Below are 20,673 nucleotides of genomic sequence, written 5' to 3'. Positions count from 1 at the left end.
ACAGAAAGGTCAGAGTGGGAGCAAGTTAGAAAATTGTAATGACAGGCAACAAGAAGCTCAGGGTTATGCTCGCGGACTAAACGGAGGTGTTCCGCAAAGCGGTCACCCAGTCTGCGTTTTGTTTCTCCAATGTAGAGGAGACAACACCATGAGCAGTGAATTCAGTATACTAAATTGAAAGACGTACAAGTAAATTGCTGTTTCACTTGGAAGGAGTGTTTGGGGCCTGGGATGGTGAGAAGGGAGGAGGTAAAAGAGCCGGTGTTGCATCTCCTGTACTTGCATGGAAAGGTGCCGTAGGAAAGGGAGGGGTTGTTGGGGTGACTGAGAAGTGGACCAGGATGACACAGAGGGAATGGTCCCTTTGGAATGCTGAAAGGGGAAAGGTGGGGGAGAGCCAAAGATGTGTTTGGTGGTGGCATCATACTGGAGCTGATGGAAATGACGGAGAATAATCCATTGAATACGGAAGCTGGTGGGTGTAAGGTGAGGACAAGGGGAACCCTATTGTGGTTCTGGGAGGGAGGGGAAAGGATGAGAGCAGAAGTGCTTGAAATAGAACAGACATGGTCAAGAGCACTGCCAACATAGATGGGGGGAAATTCTCAATTGAGGCAACAGGAAGACATATCAAAAGTGCTAGTATGGAAGTTTGCACTGTTCGAACAGATGCGATGGAGACAGAGAAACTGGGAGAATGGAAATAATAGAGTCTTTGCAGGAAGCACAGTGTGAGGAAGTGTAGTCAAGGTAGTTGTGGGAGTCCATGAGCTTATAGTGAATATTGGTTGATAGCCTATCCCCTGGAAATGGAGTCAGAAAAGTCAAGGAAGAGAAGGGAAGAGTCAGAGATGTGAAGGCGAGAGAAGGGTGGAAACTGGAAGCAAAGTCAATGGAATTTTCCAGTTCAGCTCAAGAGCAGGATTTGGCACTGATACAGTCATCAACGTGCCAGAAAATGAGGTGAGGGAGAGGGTCTGAGTAGGACTATAGCAAGAAATATTCCACATATCCCACAAAAAGACAGGCATAGCTAGGACCCATGCCTGTACCCAAAGCAACACCTTTTATTTGGAGGAAATGAGTGGAGTTGAAGGAGAAGTTGTTTAATGTGAGGACAAGTTCAGCCAGACAGAGGAGGGTGGTGGTGGATGGGGACTGTTGGGCTTTCGTTCAAGAAAGAAACAGAGAGATTTCAAACTGTCCTGGCGGGGGCTAGAGGTGTAAAGGGATTGGACGTACATGGGAGAAAGGAGATGGTTAGGGCCAGGAAACTGGAAACTGTTGAAATGACGGATGGCATCAGAAGAGTCACAAGTGTAGGTAGGAAAAGAATGGAGAAGGGGCGAAAAAATAAAGTTAAGATGGGAAGAAATCAGTTTAGTGGGGCAGGAACATGCTGAAACAATGTCTCTACTAGGTCAGTCCTGTTTGTAGATTTTGGGAAGGAGGTGGAAGTGCGCTGTATGGAGTTTGAGGCAATGAGATTGGAAGCTGAGGAGGAAAGATCACCAGAAGAGATGATGTCTGTGACAGTCCTGGATACAACAGCTTGATGTTCAGTGGGGGGGGTCATCATCCAGGGGGAGGTAGGAGAAAGTGTCAGGGAATGGCTTTTGGTCTCTGCTTGAAGAGGTTGGTGCGCCAGACAACAACGGCACCACCCTTGTCAGCAGGTTTGATGACAATGTTAGGATTGGACCTGAGAGGACGCAGTGCTGAAGTTCAGAGGGAGATTGGTTAGAGTGAGTGAGGGGTGCAGAGAAATTGAGACAGCCGATGTCACGCTGGCAGTTCTTAATGATAAGATCGAGAGATGGTAAGAGGCCAGAAGGAGGGGTCCAGGTGGAGGGAGAATACTGGAGATGGGTAAAAAGGTCTGCTGAGTAGGGTGGGGGTGGGGGGCTTGGGGAGATCCCTGGCCAAAGAAGTGGGCGTGAAAGTGAAGGAAGAGGTCAGTGCCATGCCTAGCTCAAAATTCATTGAGGTGGGGGCAAAGGGGATGAAGCTGAGGTTTTGCAGAGGACAGATTGTTCAGAGTAAGAGGGGAAGATCAGAGGATATCGTGAATACACAGCAAGGGGCGAGAGTTGAAGAAAGGAAGGGTCAGAGAAAAGGGAAGGGGAAGAATGATTTGGAGGAGTGTTGGTATCCATGAGTTGTTGAAGCTTGCGATCCTTCACATCTGAAAGGAAGATAAAAAGATTTTTGTTAAACGCTGGATGGGGCGAAGGATGAAATGAAAATCACACAGGCTCACTAGGACATACCCAAATAATCCAGCTGAGATAAGGCACTCAGTGTATGGGAAATCACAGCTGAAAATCCAATTTGCATACATTCTGTGATTTTTATGTTTGCCCTCAGTTACCTGATACCCAGGCTCTGGCATTCCTCCCTTTTCCTTTCGACCTCTACTATTCTTTTAAAGCCCTATTAAAACCTACTGATTTGGCCAAGCTTTTGGTTATCCTACGTAGTATCTTGGCTTGGCATCCATTGTTTACCTTGCAACTCTGTAAAGTGCTCTAGCATGTTTTTCAACATTTAAGGTGACATATTAATGCTAGTTATTGTTGTGTTTGCTCGCAACATGATGTGTGACCAACCAAAGAGCAATGATTTTCACCAAAAACTTTGGGGACCCTTTTGAAGTCTGCAATTCAAAATGAGGTTTGTTTGCTGTGCGTTTCTTTTAGCTGAGAAGACAAAAACATGTGTGCAAGGTTACTGTATTGTTCTGCAGTAGTTCTAAGAAATCAACCAACCAATCAGTGAAAAAAATCAATGGTACTGCTTCGCAAAAATTGAACCTTCCATTGCAGGGCACATGTTTTAATGAACTTTTTTGTGATCATTAAAGAGCAACGTTAGTGTTAAGGATATGAAATACTTTCCATTTCAGGTACCCAATGTCCATATCGAGCACGCCCAGATCTGTTAAAGCATGAGTTAAATAAAACGTAAAGCTCCCTCTGCACTATTCCAATAAAATATGCTTCTATTGCGACCCCAAAAGAGCAACCCTTCCCTGTACCATTCCATTTACAACCAAATGAGTGCTGTGCTAAGGTCAGTTTAATGTTGTGGGTGTACATTCTCTAGAACTTGGATCAAGAGTGCTCCAGTTAATTTCATTTAATATTCTTACAGGCATGTTGAAGACTTTCATTCTCAGTCTCAGGTGGACGTATAGACCAACATCGAACCCAACATTGTCCAATTGGAATCATACTAGCCACATGTATGGCAATGGGCCACCCCATTTTAGCCACAAGCACTAACTTTAGTAGAAAACAATTTACATACACTCACACAATACAGGTAAGCCTACTTCACATGGATATTTACTTAACCTACCTTTATTCAGTAACCAAGGAACACTCACAATGATCATAAAACACTCTGCTTTTTGTCTTATAATTTCACCAATAAATGCATAAAAAGACTAAAGTTCACATGCGTACACCCCGTGAATATGAGTATTGAGATCACACACCCAATGAGTAATGTAAGTAGCCATATCTGGAGCCTCAATTAGCCACGTGTGGCTAATGGCTAATGTATTGGTCACACTGGTCGAATCCATTATATCGTCCAGTTCCCCCATTGAAAGTGTAATTTACAAATGCACTGCAGTAGTGTTTCGAGACTCCTTGTGCTCCACACTTCCCAGGACATTCATTACAAATCCAGACACCTAATTAGTAATTGATTTTGAGGTGTTTGCTTGAAAACTTTCTGATTATTCAAACAAAATGAGTGACACTAGGTGACAAATAATACAGATGTAAGATGGGCTGTCAGCACACTGGACTCACTGTGCAGTGCTCCCAGTAATACCCTAGAACCAGGGAGTGGGTGAATGTATTCATAACTATATTCCAGATAGGCCACCTACCTGGCCCCGAATCTGGTAATCTATTCAGCTTGTTGTTCACCGTTTGGGTCAGGGAATCTTCCTGGTTGAATCCCACAGATGGATGTCTCTCACGTTCAGAAAGTGCAGAGAATTCCTGGTACAAAAAAGGAATGCATCAAAAACAGCACAACTCAAAGAATCTTTTTTTTAAAAGTTTTTCTCTCATCTCTTGAAGATTGGGAATCAAGATTGTGCATGGCTGTGTTGCCCCTACAGTTCAATAGCATTCATTGCTCACTGTCTGGGTTCACACATGAAAGGCTTTAAGCCTCCAAGGATCCATGTCCTATTGAGAATCAACATTTCAAGATAGGAGAAATGAAGCGGAATAATGAAGCTTGCTTGCACTGCCTACCTGCTGTTTTGGACCCGCTCCAACATATGATTTCTGCAGCCTGGTTTGGTTGGAATCAATTAAGGATGGGACTGGTCCCTCACATGGTTGCAGAGGTAGAGGAGGAGGAAGTGGTATCTCATTGGAGTGAAAAGCATCTCTTGTGTTTTCTGGAGCGGAAGGAGGAGGAGGTGGGGGAAATTCTGCTAAAAAAAAAAGCACATAATATGGGCTGTGAAGAGCCAAGATGCACAGTCCTAGGACATATCCATGCCAAGTTGCTGTGACACACTAACATTTCTCTCTCTCTCTGTTGCTGTATAAGCAGTGCCCCCACTCAGGGCCAGGTGATAAAAACATGTCACAGCAGCGGCCTGATTGGACAGAACGTGTGTGTTTGTTTGCAAAAAATGAAAGAAATTAAAAATGACAAATTCCTTTTGAGTAATTTCTGAGATTTCAAGTTTGATATTTGACCTCATCTAGTAAACATAGCTTTGAACTGTTTGGAAAAACTAGATCAGTTCTTTTTCAATTTCCTCCCCTCCTCTGCGGAGGCTTGTTAGGCTATCTGCAATAGGTACTGGTTCACCTACCAATTCCTCATCAAAACACCCATTCTTCAAATGAGCTAACAGTGAGCATTAATAGGATATATGACCATGAAGCTATCATAGCCAAGCCCATGCTTGTATTCACCTGATGTCTCACATACATGCATTTTACAGCAGGGATCACTGAATTGTCTGCATTGAGGGCACAGAGTGTGATGAAGGGTGTTTGGTAAGTCAGGGTTAATCTCTCAGGTCTAGTTTTTGTTTGGTTTGCATTTAACAATTAACTGAAATTACTGTTTAAGTTAAGAGGCAAGTTAAGTTTCCTACAGTTTTAAACAAGCTCTCTGAGAGTGGCTGAAGCTAGTTAATCAGGTAGCTAGCTTAAACCGAGCTCTAGCAAAGCTGACACATCATTGTTTTCAGAGAGTATAAATTCAAGGGACTCTCAGTGCTGCTCAGGTCTGCACAGAGTGCTGCTGGATGGCACAATGTGAAGAAGGGAGTTTGGTAAGTGAAGGAGTTTGGTAAGGAGGGGAACTATAAATTAATTAAGAGAAAATAAACTTAATTAACAAAATTAAAATTGCAGGACAGGGGATGTGTTACGGCTGCAGTATGTGGAAGCTCCTGGATGCCACTGCAATCCATGGCAACTACGTCTGTAGTAAGTGCTTGCGCTTGAGGAGCTTCGGCTCAGAGTCATTGAGCTGGAGGCTAAGCTGCAGACATTGCGATGCATCATGGAGGGGTAAGTTACTTGGACTTAGGATAGGGTCATCTGTTTTGGTCAGTGATCAGGGACAGGAGGGTGAGACTGCGAGTCAGGCAGGTGAGGAGATCGAGAAGTTGGAAAGGGAGGAGCCTCAGCCCTTGCAATTGAGCAACAAGTTTGAGGTTCTTGCAGCTTGCATGGACAAGAGCGATGGCTGTAGTGTGGATGAGCAGACTGACCATGGCACCATGGTACAGGAAGCCGTTCAACTGGGGGGAGCAAAAAGGAAAGTAGTGGTAATAGGGGACAGTATAGTGAGGGGGATTGACACTGTTCTCTGCAGCAAAGAACGAGAGTCCAGAAGGCTGTGTTGCCTGCCCGGTGCCAGAGTTCAGGACATCTGCTCAGGGGTGGAGAGGAACTTACAGTGGAAGGTAGAGGATCCAGTCATCATGGTTCATGTAGGTGCCAATGATATAGGCAGGATAAAAAAAGTTCTGCATAGTCAGTATGAGGAGCTAGGCACCAAATTAAGAAGCAGAACATCAAAGGTAATAATCTTTGGATTATTACCTGAACCATGTGCAAATTGGAGTAGAACAAATAAGATTAGAGAAGTGAATGTGTGGCTCAAAGACTGGTGTGGTAGAACTGGGTTCCGGTTCGTGGGGCACTGGCACCAGTACTGGGGAAAGTTGGGGCTGTACCGTTGGGACGGTGTACACCTGAACTACGCTAAGATCAATGTTCAAGCGAGCCGCATAACTACGGAAGTAGAAATGGTTTTTAAACTAAACAATGGGGGCAAGGGATCAAATTTGGGAAGATGTGGTAAATCAAAGGGTAGACGCAAGGCAAGAGAGAAAGGTATTAAAATGACAAAAGATAAACAGACCTTGACAGGAAAGGACAGTGAGTACAAATCTAAGAGCAAATCGACAGACAAGTCAAGAGGTTACAAAAATAATAAAAGGGCAAAACTAAAGGCTCTGTATCTGAATGCACGTAGCATTCAAAACAAAACAGATGAACTGATAGCGCAAATAGAAATAAATAGGTACCATCTGATAGCCATTACAGAGACATGGCTGCAGGATGACATCGATTGGGACCTGAATATTGAAGGGTACATGACATTTAGGAAGGACAGGAAGCTAGGAAAAGGTGGAGGGGTGGCTCTGTTAATTAATGATAGTATTAGTACAATAGAGAGGGATGACCTAAGTTCAGGAAACCAGGATGTAGAAGCGGTTTGGGTCAAGATGAGAAATGATAAAGGCAAGAAGCCACTTGTGGGAGTGGTGTACAGGCCCCCTAACAGTAACCACATGGTAGGACAGAGTGTAAAGAAAGAAATAATGGGTGCTTGTCAAAAAGGTATGGCGATAATCATGGGGGATTTTAATCTACATATAGACTGGAAAAATCAAAGACAAAGGTTGCCTAGATGAGGAATTCATAGAATGTTTTCAGGATAGTTTCCTGGAACAGCACATTCTGGAGCCAACCAGAGAGCAGGCTATACTAGATCTGGTATTGTGCAACCAGATAGGATTAATTAATGACCTCATAGTGAAGGCACCCCTAGGCAGCAGCGATCATAATATGATTGAATTTTACATTCAGTTTGAGGGAGAGAAGTGTGGGTCTAAGACTAGTATTTTAAACTTAAATAAGGGCAATTATGAGGGCATGAAAGCATAGCTAGCTAAAGTGAACTGGCAAAGTAGGTTAAGGGACAGGTCAATAGAGGTGCAGTAGCAGACGTTTAAGGGGATATTTCATAATACACATAATAGATACATTCCAATGAGAAAGAAAGACTCCAAGGGGAGGACCCACCATCCGTGGTTAACTAAAAAAGTTAAAGATAGTATCAAGCTTAAAGAAAAAGCATATTATTGCGCAAAGAAGTGTGGCAGGTCAGAAGATTGGACAGAATATAAAAAGCAGCAAAAAATGACTAAAAGATTAATAAAGAGGGAAAATTTAGAGTATGAGAGAAAGCTGGCTAGAAATATAAAAATAGATAGTAAAAGTTTCTATAGATATTTAAAAAAGAAAAGTGTTAACAAAGTGAGCGTTTGTTCTATAGAAAGTGAGTCTGGGGAATTAATAAGGGAAAATAAGGAGATGATAGATGAATTGAACAGGTATTTTGCATCAGTCTTCACCACTAAGGATATAAGTAACATCCCAGAAATAGATGTAAATCAGGAAATGGAAGGGAGGGAGGAACCCAAGAAAATTACAATCACCAGGGAAGTGGTACTGAACAAATTATTGGAGCTGTAGGCTGACAAGTCCCCATGTCCTGATGGACTTCACCCTAGGGTGTTAAAAGAAGTGGCTAGTGGGATAGTTGATGCGTTGGTTTTAATTTTTCAAAATTCCCGGGACTCGGGGAAGGTTCCATTAGATTGGAAGATAGCCAATGTAGCTCCTTTATTCAAAAAGGGAGGGAGACAGAAAACTGGAAACTACAGGCCAGTTAGCTTAACATCTGTCATAGGGAACATGTTGGAAGCTATTAGTAAAGATTTTATAGTAGGGCACTTAGAAAAATTCAAGGTAATCAGCAGAATCAACATGGTTTTGTGAAAGGGAAATCATGTTTAACCAATTTATTGGAGTTCTTTGAAGAAGTAACATGTGCTGTGGATAAAGAGGAACCAGTGGATGTATTGTACTCAGATTTCCAGAAGGCATTTGATAAGGAGTCAAAGGTTATTGCGGAAAATAAAAGCGAATGGTGTAGGGGGTAACATATTGGCATGTACAGAAGATTGGCTAGCTAACAGGAAACAGAGAGTAGGCATACATGGGTTATTTTCTGGTTGGCAAGATGTAATGAGTGGTGTGCCACAGGGATCAGTGCTGGGACCTCAACTTTTTACAATTTATATAAATGACTTGGATGAAGGGACTGAAGGAATGGTTGCTAAATTTGCTAATGACACAAAGATAGATCGGAAAGTAAGTTGTGAAGAGGACATAAGGAGGCCGCAAAGGGACATTGATAGGTTAAGTGAGTGGGCAAAGATCTGGCAAATGGAGTATGATGTGGGAATATGTGAAACTGTCCATTTTGGCAGAAAGAATAAAAAAGCATATTATCTAAATAGTGAGAGATTACAGAGGGATCTGGGTGTCCCAGTGCATGAATCGCAAAAGGTTGGTACAGCAAGTAATTAGGAAAGAATGTTACCATTTATTGTGAGGGGAATTGAATACAAAAGTAGGAAGGTTATGCTTCAGTTATACAGGGCATTGGTGAGACCACATCTGGAGAACTGTGTGCAGTATTGGTTTCCTTATTTAAGGAAGGATGTAAATGTAAACAGGAAGCAGTTCAGAGAAGGTTTACCAGACTAATACCTGGAATGGGCAGGTTGTCTTCTGAGGAAAGGTTGGACAGGCTAGGCTTTTATCCACTGGAGTTTAGGTAAGAGGCGACTTGATTGAAACATATAAGATCCTGAGGGGTCGTGACAGGCCGGATGTGGAAAGGATGTTTCCTCTTGTGGGAGAATCTAGAACTAGGGGTCACTGTTTAAAAATAAGGGGTCGCTCATTTAAGACAGAGATGAGGAGAAATTTTTTCTCTCAGAAGGTCATGAGTCCTTGGAACTCTCTTCCTCCAAAGACAGTGGAGCAGAGTCTATAAATATATTTAAAGCTGAGGTAGATAAATTCTTGATAAGCAAGGGGGTGAAAGGCCTACTTCTGCTCCTAATTCGTATGTTTGTATAATGATAAGTAAAGAGCATAAATCCTGGTTGATTTTTCCTCTGCCTAGCACAGGGGTACTGAGGGTGATGTAGCAGCCCCAAGCACTACTTCGTTGAGATTTGCTAATTCAGCATTGACAAGTAATTGAACTGGGACTTTCCTCATCTGTATAGTTCAGTAACAAAACAGGCAATGTATTTCTCCTCTAGATCATTGGGGCAGTCTTACAATCAAATCCCTGTAGTATACTGCCTCTTCTCTGCTTATTTTCACCTGCACCTCCACCATCCTACATCCCAAACAATTCCAATATGGACAATTGTTACAGCATCACCACTCCCAGCTATGTGTCCAGAGACCCCCACAGTAAATTATAGCATTTGAGTCCATCACTGTTGAGAAGTAGAGAGTAACTAAAACAGACAGACACAGTGCCTCCCCTTACCTTTGTCAGCAGGACTGAAGGCTGATGGGATAGTCCCTACCATTCCTTTCATCCCCTTGTTTCCATATCTGTTTGGGTAGCTCCCAGACCTGGGTGCTGATGGCACTAGTTTTTGATGTGCATTAGTGTCCACCCTTGAGGCTTCAGGAGAGCTGTATGTCTTTGGAGTATTAATCCTCCCGGGAGTTGCAAGCTGAATGTAAACTGAGGAGACTTTCTTCACCTGAGACATCCTTCATATATATCTGAAAACACACACAACACAGTGCAATACTACCGCTTGGCTCAGGGTACATCCATTCCTCTGCAACGTCCTCGCTGTTAAAAATAAATGGTGTCAGCTGTAACAGGGTGAGGATGGCTGGTGCTATTGGAACTTAAGAGTCAAGAGAGGAGCTCAGAGAAATTAGTTCTTTTAAGAATTCTTTCAGAACAAACTCATGTGATAGTGTATTGTACATTGAATTATCACCGTACCATGCCCCAGAATAAAAGAATGCAGGACCGTTTCCCCAATTCACCCAATTCCCAATCTCAAGCTAGGCAGCTGTCAGGAGAGGAGCTAGGCCCCACCCACAGACAAGGGCCAATAAGAGATAGGCTCCTCCCCAGGTCAGACCTGCAAACCTTCCAGTAATTAATTTCAGAATGTTGTCAGTAGAAGCTTGGGAGTCAGTTACCAATCTTTGATCAACTAAACTGACACACCTAGTGAGATAAGTTGTCTCCTTGGCAACTGCAGAAAGAAAAAGAATTACATATCCTGGAGCGAAAAGCAAACAATTCCACTCAGGAGTTCAGAGGGGACTTTTAAACACAGTGACTGCCTGTAACTGACCTCATGGTGGTGTATTTGCATTTACAATTTTGCTGCAAATACCAACCAGAGGTAATCCTTGTGACGCATTTACTATGTCCATACCCTTAGCCACCAGATCCAGCCTTCCCCTCACCATGTCACTTACGTTTTTACCGAATTATAAATCCAAATCAGTAGAAATATTTTAGTGGAAGTGGTTTAATGCATGAGCTGAAGACAAAGAGGTTGCTGGGGAGGGCGTGTCCTTTTATACTAGTCTCAACTGTTACTTAGGAATGAACTGGATCGAGGAAACTTTCACTTTTAGCAAGACTCAACTAACAAATTTAGTGAGCGAGATTGTAAACCAGACTTTTGCAGCCCCATAAACTGCACCAGGTCTTTGTGGCACCAGTACAGATATATTTTGGTTTAAGGGTGTTAAAGTGTCACATGCCAGGTGCTATAATTAAACACCATACTCGTGACAGCGAGGACCCGGACTGCCCTGTTCTCTGTCCTCAGTTTGAAGATCATAGTGGTAACCACAGTCCTTGAAACAGAATACAAATCCATAGACACATATCCAACATTTTGTACCTCATGGTCCTTAATTCTTGCTAACAAATAGGATTCAGGGTCAGTAGAAATTGACCGAGGGAATACTGGGGATATGTAAGCTATAGGGACCTGCATGAAACTGTTACAGCGTGAGGTAACCACACATCAAACATTTACTAAATCACTCAATATAATGCCCCACCCAGTATAGTACATACAGATCAGGTAGGTCCCAGGTTCAAATCCGGGTATGCGCTTTGTTAGCTGGTCTTCACTGGAGTGGTAGTGGGAGGTTGTAATTGGACTGGTGCCCCAGAGATAGGTAAGGGAAATAAATCTGCCAGGATTCCCATTGATGTTTGCATGCATGTGTGTGAATATCAGCTGAGGAGAGGTATGGTCAAACAGCTGCCCGACACTCACTATTTGGGCTCATCCATGAAGAATAACCATATGAATGAGGTGCCACAGGCTGCCTGGGTCCTGTAAACCTGTACCCAAAGGAGATAACGTTGCAGGAACAAAGGTAAAATAGACACATTTGTATAGAGCTGTCTACAGTCGTATATAGATGCTGAAGTCTGCCTGAAGGTAACCCAGACTATAACTAAGGTATCCTACTGGCTAGAAACCCATTCCATTCACAGTTCACTGGAGCACTTACCAAAGGAGTGATTTTACAGTCTGAGGGTACAGCCTTGCAGGTTTTGATCCACTAGCACACCTCCTTCAGAGCCTGGAGACTGAACTGCTGTGAGCCTGAACTGCTTCTAATCATCTCACTCCCTCTCTCAGGAAAGTCTGTCCGCCTATCTCTGCTTCACTTTACCATAAAAGGAAAATGAATTCCTGGGGCATTAGTACAGGAAACAGGAAGCTGCTCTCTAACCTTACCACTCCACACAGACTCTGTTTCCATCCAGTCACACACTGCTGTCATAAATACATTATATAGTGATTCCAAGATAAGCTTGATTTCTTTGGAAGTTGGTTGGCAGATGACGTGTCTCTGACAAGAAATAGCCTGTTCTGCTGTTGGTTTTGCATAAACTGCTCCAACTGAAGCATTTATATGGATATTAGCTGATAAATACTCCTGTCTCAGTTCAAATCTGTATGGTTAATTTTACTTAAAGGGGAGGAAAAGTCTGAGATGAACAATTTGAACAGAACATTAACCTTCCACCCATTCTAGAATTTCCTTTCCTTCAAATTGACTACCAACTGGGGATGAGAAACAGCAATTCACTTAACCCTGTAAGTGCCAGAAGCCCTGGTCAGCGCTTTGTTTTAAGACTCTCCTATTGAGGCCAGTTCTTGGAAGAGTTTCTTCAGAGTCAAGACTCATGAGGGGCAAAACAACAAAGTGGGATCTGAAGTACCTTTTTTTGTGAACTTTTCTCCATTAAATTGGGGGAATGTTAGTCCGCGGAACATAGAAGCAGGAGTAGGCCATTTAGCCCATTGAGCCTGCTCCGCCATTCAATACGATCATGGCTGATCATCCACTTCAATGCCTTTTTCCAATACTATCCCCATATCCCTTTATGTCTGAAATACTTTCCATTTCAGATACTCGATGTCCCGTTATGATTCTATGAGTGACTCCCAGGGTGGAATGGGTGGCCCCGCCCCCATCCCACCTCCACCGAAATTTAGCCAGGGGCGGGAAGGCCTGTGAACGGCCTTTCCGCTCCGCTGCCAATTGAGGCCCTTAACTGGGTAATTAATCCCTAAATAAGGTCTTCTTCCCACCACAGCCGCAATTACCTGTGCGGCAGGCAGCCCTGTTGCCGCACGAAAAGCATGGTACGAGAAATCGCGTGGGCTGCTTCCCGGTTGCAGGGGTCACTCATTCAAATGCACTTGGTGCCTGAATGAGTGTCCCAGCATCAGGAAGTGGGGTGCCCACTGAGGGCCACCCCCTGCCCTTGCTACCGACCTCCCCTTCCCCATGGTCCCCACCCCACAAGAACCCCCCCACCCTGACCTACCTCAATCCTGGTTCAAGCGCCGCTCCTCGGTGTCTGGTCCCTGCAGGTGCTACAGCAGCAGCCACCACCACTGTGATGGCGCTGCAGCTGCCGGCCTCTGATGTCAAGTTAAGTGCCTGATTGGCACTAAATTCGGCAGGCCTTCCATACAAGAGATGACGCGGGGATCTCTACGTTGGTTTCCCCCCGACGCCGAGACCCCCTGCCGCCAGCATAAAATTCCACCCCCAAGTCAGGTGCAGCCCATGTTATAAGCAGAGTAAAGCTCCTTCTACACTGCCCCATTAAACACTACAATGTCAGCTAAAGCACAGATTAGTTACAAAGGTAAAGCTCCTTCTACACTGCCCCATCACGTACTCCCAGGTTAGGTACACACAGGATTAGATACAGAGTGATCACTCTACAGCACCTCAATAATATATCTCACCCCCAGCATCAGTGTGACAGTGTCCCATTTCTCATACCAGCCTTCCTTTGGTCTCTCCATCCAAAACGTATCAGCCTTTGCTTAGTGGTAGCACTCTCACTTCTGAATTAGATGATTCTAGGTTCATGCCCACTCCAGAGACTTGAGCACATCATTTTGCTGACACCAGCGGAATTGCTGTATTGTCTTTTGGATGAGATGTTAAATGAACGCCCAGTTTACCCTCCAAGGTGCATATAAAAGATCCCAGCGCTGTATTTGAAGAAGAGCTGGGGAGTTCTCCCGGTATCCTAGCCAACATCTATCCTTCAGCCAACACCAAAATTTGGTTATTTATCTCATTGCTGTCCGTGAGACCTAGCTGTGTGCAAATCGGCTGCTGTGTTTTCCTATATTGTACCTGTGACTACACTTCAAAAATACTTAATCGGCTGTATGGCACTTTGGGATGTCCTGAGGACATGAATGGTGTGATATAAATGCAAGTTCTTTCTTTCTCTCTGAATGGGATTTCCAATTTACTGTCGAATTTAGAGTAGTTTTATGCTTCAGCCTAAAAACTGGAATCTGAGTGCCTCAAACACATGGCAACAGAACAAAAACAGATAGTGGACTGGGTCATCTGGAAAAATTGTAAGTACTCCTAAAAAAACAAACACATAAAACTGCAGCAGGACATAAATTGGCTAGCAGAATGGGCAAACAAGTGGCAGATGGAATTTAATACAGAGAAGTGTGAGGTGATGCATTTTGGCAGAAGCGATAGGGAGAGGCAATATAGATTTAATGGCACAGTTCTAAAGAGTATACAGGGACAGAAGGACCTGGGAATTCATGTGCATAGACCTTTGAAGGTGCCAGGATATATTGAGAGAGTAATTAGCAAAGCATATGGGATCTTGGTCTTCATAAATAGAGGTATTGAGCACAAAAGCAGGGAAGTTATACTGAACCTTTATACACCTTGAGCCACAACTAAAGTATTGCGTCCAGTTCTGGTCACCACACTTTGGGAAGGATGTGAGGATCCTTAAGAGGGTGCAGAGGAGATTTACCAGAATGTTTCCAGGGATGGGGGGTTTTAGCTATGAAGTTAGGATGGAGAAGCTGGGATTGTTCTCCTTGGAGCAAAGGAGTTTGAGGTGAGATTTGATGGAGGTGTACAAGATTATGACAGGTTTAGATAAGGTAGACAAAAAAAAAACTGTTCCCATTAGCTGATGCTACAAGGACTAGGGGACACAGATTTAAGGTTTTGGGCAAAAGATGCAGGGGGGATGTGAGGAAGAACTTTTAAACACAGCGAGTGGTAATGAGCTGGAACTCACTGCCTACGAGGGTGCTGGAAGTGGAGGCGATCAATGATTTCAAAAGAAAATTAGATGAGCGTTTGAGGGAAATAAACTGGAAAGGTTATGAGGATAGAGCTGGGGAATGGGACTGACTGGATTGCTTTAGGGAGCCGGCATGGGCTGAATGGCCTCCTTCTGTGCCGTAATGACTCGAGAACTTTATATAATCAGCTGCCTAATGTGATTATTACATTTGTAATAAATAATCATGTCAGGAGACAGCATGTGTGGAGACAGAAATAGAGTTAACATTTGAAGTTGATGATTTTTCATCAGACCCCTATCAGCTCTGTAGACCAATACCAAACCTAAATATATTGTTTATCCTTTTCCTCAGAAAAAATCTCTCCCAGAAAGCAGTTACAGGGGAATTCTTGATTTGTTACAATACTGGCCTAGATGTAAATTTTGATTCAAAATGTCAACACGTTTGATCTCATACAAACAGATCCTCAGGGTCGTCACAGTGTTATTGTTTTCCTTCAGCACTATACTGCTGGCTGCAGTGGGTAATCACCTCCATATCTCAAACAGAATTCTACAAAGTAACAGGCGTTGATCAGTAACATTCAATGGTAATATCCTCACCTGTCTTCTTTATACTCAGCAGAATGGCTGGTTTGAAACTGGCTGGCTCAGTGATATCTGCCCAGTGTCTGTCCCAGATTTGTACCTCTCAGTGGTGTCATTCTCAGTAACAGCAGCCCCTGTATGCTCGATTGTGCTCATAATAGTCTGTTTTTGATCTTGGTGCTGTGAGGTGCTATCTGCTCTCAGTGGTGCCCACCCTATGTAGTGTCTGCCCTGAGTCCTGGTTGTGTCCATTATCAGTAGTACCATAACTATCCTGGTCACTGTCAGCCCTCAATGCTCTCTCTAACTCTGGGCTGTGTTGGTTTTCTGATTTGCAGTGATGTGTGAGACGTCCTTAGATCAACAGCTTGTCCAAAAATCTATCACTTCTGCCAGGGAGGTGGTGGTGTAGTGGTATAGTCACTGGACTACTAACCCAGAAACCCAGGGTATTGCTCTGGGGACATGAGTTTGAATCCCACTGCAGGCAGAAGGTGGAATTTAAATTCAACTAATAAAGCTGTAATTTAAAGATAGTCTAATGACGGCCATGAAACCATTGTCGACTGTTGTAAAAACCCATCTGATTCAGTAATGTCCTTTAGGGAAGGAAATCTGCTGTCCTTACCTGGTCTGGCCTACATGTGACTCCAGACCCACAGCAATGTGGTTGACTCTTACATGGCCTAGCAAGCCACTCAGTTGTATTTAACCTCTACGAAATCAATCGCAAAGAATTAAACTGGACGGATCACCCAATATTGACCTAGGCACCGGAAACAACAATGGCAAACCCAGCCCTGTTGACCCTGCAAAGTCCTCCTTTCTAACACCTCTTGTGGGTGGGGGGGTGGGGGGGGGGTGCCAACGTTGGGAGAGCTGTCCCACAGACTAGTCATGCAACAGCCTGACATAGTCATACTCACGGAATCATACGTTACTACCATCACCATCCCCAGATATGTCTTGTCCCACTGACAGGACAGACCCAGCAGAGGTGGTGGCACAGTGGTATGCAGTCAGGAGGGAGTTGCCCTTGGAGTCCTCAACATTGACTCTGGACCCCATGAAGTCTCAGGGCATCAGGTCAAACATGGGCAAGGAAACCTCCTGCTGATTATCACCTACTGCCCTCCCTCAGCTGATGAGTCAGTAGTCCTCCATGTTGAACACCACGTGGAGGAAGCACTGAGGGTGGCAAGGGTGCAGAATGTACTCTGGGTGGGGGACTTCAATGTCCCTCACCAAGATTGGCTCAGTAGCACCACTGCTGGCTAAAGGACATATCTGCTAGACTGGGTATGGGGCAGGTGGTGAGGGAAAAACATACCTGACCTCGTCCTCACCAATCTGCCTGCCACAGATGCATCTGTCCATGACAGTATTGGTAATAGTGACCACTGTGCAGTCCTTGTGGAGACGAAGTCCCGCCTTCACATTGAGGATACCCTCCACCGTGTTGTGTGACATTACCTCTGTGCGAAATGGGATAGATTTTGAACAGATCTAGCAATGCAAAACTGGGCATCCATGAGGTGCTGTGGGCCATCAGCAGCAGCAGAATTGTACTCAACCACAATCTGTAACCTCATGGCCTGGCATATCCCCCACTCTGCCATTACCATCAAGCCAGGAGACCAACCCTGGTTCAATGAAGAGTGCAGGATGGCATGCAGCACCAGGCATACCTCAAAATGAGGTTGACACCAGGTGAAGCTGCAACACAGAACTACTTGTGTGCCAAACTGCGTAAGCAGCATGTGATAGACAGAGCTAAACAATCCCATAACCAATGGATCAGATCTAAGCTCTGCAGTCCTGCCACATCCAGCCATGAATGGTGGTGGACAATTAAACAACTAACTGGAGGAGGTGGCTCCACAAATATCTCCATCCTCAATGATGGGGGAGCCCAGCACATCAGTGCAAGAGATAAGGCTGAAGCATTTGCAACAATCTTCAGCCAGAGTGCCAAGTTGATGATCCATCTCAGCCTTCTCCTGAAGTCCTCAGTATCATAGATGCCAGACTTCAGCCAATTCAATTCACTCCGCGTGATATCAAGAAACGACTGAAGGTACTGGATACTGCAAAGGCTATGGGCCCTGACAATATTCCTGTGCTCCAGAACTTGCCGCACCCCTAGCTAAGCTGTTCCAGTACAGCTGCAACACTGGCATCTACCCGGCAATGTGGAAAATTGCACAGGCATGTCCTGTCCACAAAAAGCAGGACAAGACCAACCTGGCCAATTACCGCCCCATCAGTCTGCTCTCAATCATCAGTAAAGTGATGGAAGGTGTCATCAACAGTGCCATCAAGCAGCACTTGCTTAGCAATAATCTGCTCAGTGATGCTCAGTTTGGGTTCAGCCAGGGCCACTCAGCTCCTGACCTCATTTCAGCCTTGGTTCAAACATGGACAAAAGAGCTGAACTCAAGAGGTGAGGTAAGATGCCCTTGACATCAAGGCAGCATTTGACTGAGCATGGCATCAAGGAGCCCTAACAAAACTGAAGTCAATGGGAATCAGGGGGAAAACTCTTTGCTGGTTGGAGTCATACCAAGCACAAAGGAAGATAGTTGTGATTGTTGGAGGTCAATCATCTGAGCTCCAGGACATCACTGCAGAAGTTCCTCAGGGTAGTGTCCTAGGCCCAACCATCTTCAGCTGCTTCATCAATGACCTTCCTTCAATCATAAGGTCAAAAGTGGGGATGTTTGCTGATGATTGCACAATGTTCAGCACCATTCGTGACTCCTCAGATACTGAAGCAGTCTGTGTAGAAATGCTGCAAGACCTGGACAATATCCAGGCTTGGGCTGAAAAGTGGCAAGTAACATTCGCATCACACTTTTGTCAGGCAATGACCATCTCCAACAAGAGAGAATCTAACCATCTGCCCCTTGACATTCAATGGCATTACCATCACTGAATCCCCCATAATCAACATCCTAGAGGTTACCATTGACCAGAAACTGACTGGAGTAGCCATATAAATACCGTGGCTACAAGAGCAGGTCAGAGGCTAGGAATCCTGTGGCGAGTAACTCACCTCCTGACTCCCCAAAGCCTGTCCACCATCTACAAGGCATAAGTCAGGAGTGTGATGGAATACCCTCTACTTGCCTGGATGGGTGCAACTACAACAAAGCTCAAGAAGCTCGACACCATCCAGGACAAAGCAGCCCGCTTGATTGGCACCCCATCCACAAACATTCACTCCCTCCACCACCGACGCACAGTGGCAGCAGTATGTACCGTCTACAAGATGCACTGCAGCAATGCACCAAGGCTCCTTGGACAGCACATTCCAAACCCACAACCTCTACCAGCTAGAAGGAAAAGTGCGGCAGATAAATGGGAACACCACCATCTGCAAGTCCCCCTCCAAGTCACACACCATCCTGACTTGGAACTATATCACCGTTCCTTCACTGTCGCTGGGTCAAAATCCTGGAACTCCCTTACTAACAGCACTATGGGTGTACCTACCTCACATGGAATGCTGCGGTTCAAGAAGGCAGCTCACCACCACCTTCTCAAGGGCAATTAGGGATGGGCAATAAATGCTGGCCTGGCCAGTGACGTCCACATCTCATGAATGAATAAAAAAAGAGAAAAAGTGGCTGTATCACCCAGTGCCCGAATGAGCTGATCTCTGCAGTTCCAGTTGGTGCTGACTGGACCAATGACATGTTATTTCTGTCTTTCTGTTAGTGTAACAATATGATCAAAAGGCAAAAAAGCAAAATCCAGCACCTACCCCAGAGGCAGGCAACTCCTGTACAGTCCTGTTTAGACTTGTAGTATCTTTGTTGCACAGCCACAGCTGCTGGTCTCTGTTTGTGGTTAATAAAAGCAATTTTTAAAATATAATTTAATTTGAACTATGCCAGGCATGCACAGACAGAATAACAGCAAAGAGATTGCACAAGATAATTAGAGATGAAGAATGCCATTCGGCCCTTAACTTATCCTGAGAGTCTCTCATTTAGCATCTAATTGTTGCTTAAATTATTATAGGGTTTACACCTCCAATTTTTAAAATCTATTTTAGACGTCAATCGCTGTCAATTCTGATTCAAAAGTTCATGGGTTTGATTCCTACTCCTGGGATGTGAGCATCTAGTCTAGGTTGATACCTCGGTGCAGTACTGAAGAAATGTCACATTGTTGTAGTTGCTGTCTTTCAGGTGAGATATTAACCCAAGTTTCTTCCAGCTGCTGTGGTGAATCTTAAAGATCCCATGGCACGATTTGAAAAAGAATAGGGGAGTTGACCTGGTTGATAATTATTCCTCAACCAAAATCAATAGATTAAATAGTCAGTTACCTCATTGCTCTTTATGGGCCCAAGCTGATACCTGATACATTAAACCTGATATTGATCAATCTAACCCCGTCTGGCTGCATTCCACAAGTGACATTCCCATGTTTCCAACAGAACTGAAACCATTCACTTCACAAGGATTTCATTATCTCTTTCTACACTTCATTTCTCCCTTTCAAGCCTGAAGATGCTGACTCAGTCTGAGATCAGCTCCACGGAGGCTGAACACCTCCTGGTACCTCAACCAGATGACCATTCTTTAGCTGTGAGCCGACACTAGGAGCATCAGCAGAATATTTAACTATAAAGGGCACGACAGTCAAGTCCAATCCTCTCACTTGATATGCACACTTGAGCACATGCCAGCTGGGGTCATGTAGGTGAGTGGTGTGGTGTGAAGGTTTGGGGGTGGGTGGGTGGGGGGGAGGGGGGTGCGGTAGTTGCAGTGGAGGTTTCGCTGTCTGAGGTAAATAAAAAGCCTTTTTGTTGGTGTTCTGGATTTTTACTTTTGTTGCTGTGCACGTTTTTCCAAACTTACCCAGTAGAATCAAGGGGCTAGATTTACCAGCCTTCTGGGGACAGGCTGGTAGGTGGGGGGAGTACGTAAAATGCTGAGGGAAGGCAGGAGGTCATCTTCTGCCGCCATGCCATATCAGAGGCTAACTGTGCCACTTAAGTGATCATTTAAGGGACTCTTCCCGCCTCCACTGGCATTTTACCAGTGGCGGGTGGGCCCTCTGCTGCCTGGGGAGACTGCCAGGTAAATCCTGGTGGACTCCCAGCTGGCTCAGGGGTGGGTGGGGGAAATACCCTCCGACTTGGACACTGTTTGGCCCACGGAGGGCCCCCTCCCCCCCGGTGGCAGTGACTGCTGCCGCAGCAATGGTGCTGCCTACCGTCACCAATCAGCCTCCCCCCTGACCTCGTCG

General features: G+C 44.7%; 1 protein-coding gene across 3 annotated transcripts in view; it reads right to left on the bottom strand.

The window, feature by feature from the left end:
- Positions 1 to 19,253, bottom strand: part of fblim1 (filamin binding LIM protein 1) — a 39,281-nt gene extending 20,028 nt beyond the window's left edge. The window contains exons 1-4 of one of the 3 annotated variants that reach the window (XM_068017375.1): positions 19,178 to 19,253; positions 9,703 to 9,947; positions 4,278 to 4,462; positions 3,902 to 4,016 (exon numbers count right to left, since the gene is read on the bottom strand). In XM_068017375.1, coding sequence (XP_067873476.1) covers positions 3,902 to 4,016; positions 4,278 to 4,462; positions 9,703 to 9,934 — 532 coding nt within the window. In that variant the 5' untranslated portion in view covers positions 9,935 to 9,947; positions 19,178 to 19,253. Of the gene's footprint in view, positions 1 to 3,901; positions 4,017 to 4,277; positions 4,463 to 9,702; positions 9,948 to 11,726; positions 11,980 to 19,177 lie in introns of those variants that run through there. The other 2 variants (XM_068017374.1, XM_068017376.1) reach the window with 2 other exon arrangements.
- Positions 19,254 to 20,673: the final 1,420 nt, after the last annotated feature.

Source organism: Heterodontus francisci, chromosome 37, assembly GCF_036365525.1.
Source record: "Heterodontus francisci isolate sHetFra1 chromosome 37, sHetFra1.hap1, whole genome shotgun sequence".
Taxonomy (NCBI): Eukaryota; Metazoa; Chordata; class Chondrichthyes; order Heterodontiformes; family Heterodontidae; genus Heterodontus; species Heterodontus francisci.
The sequence above is the reverse complement of the archived record's forward strand: the minus strand, read 5'-3'. Positions and strand labels throughout refer to the sequence as shown.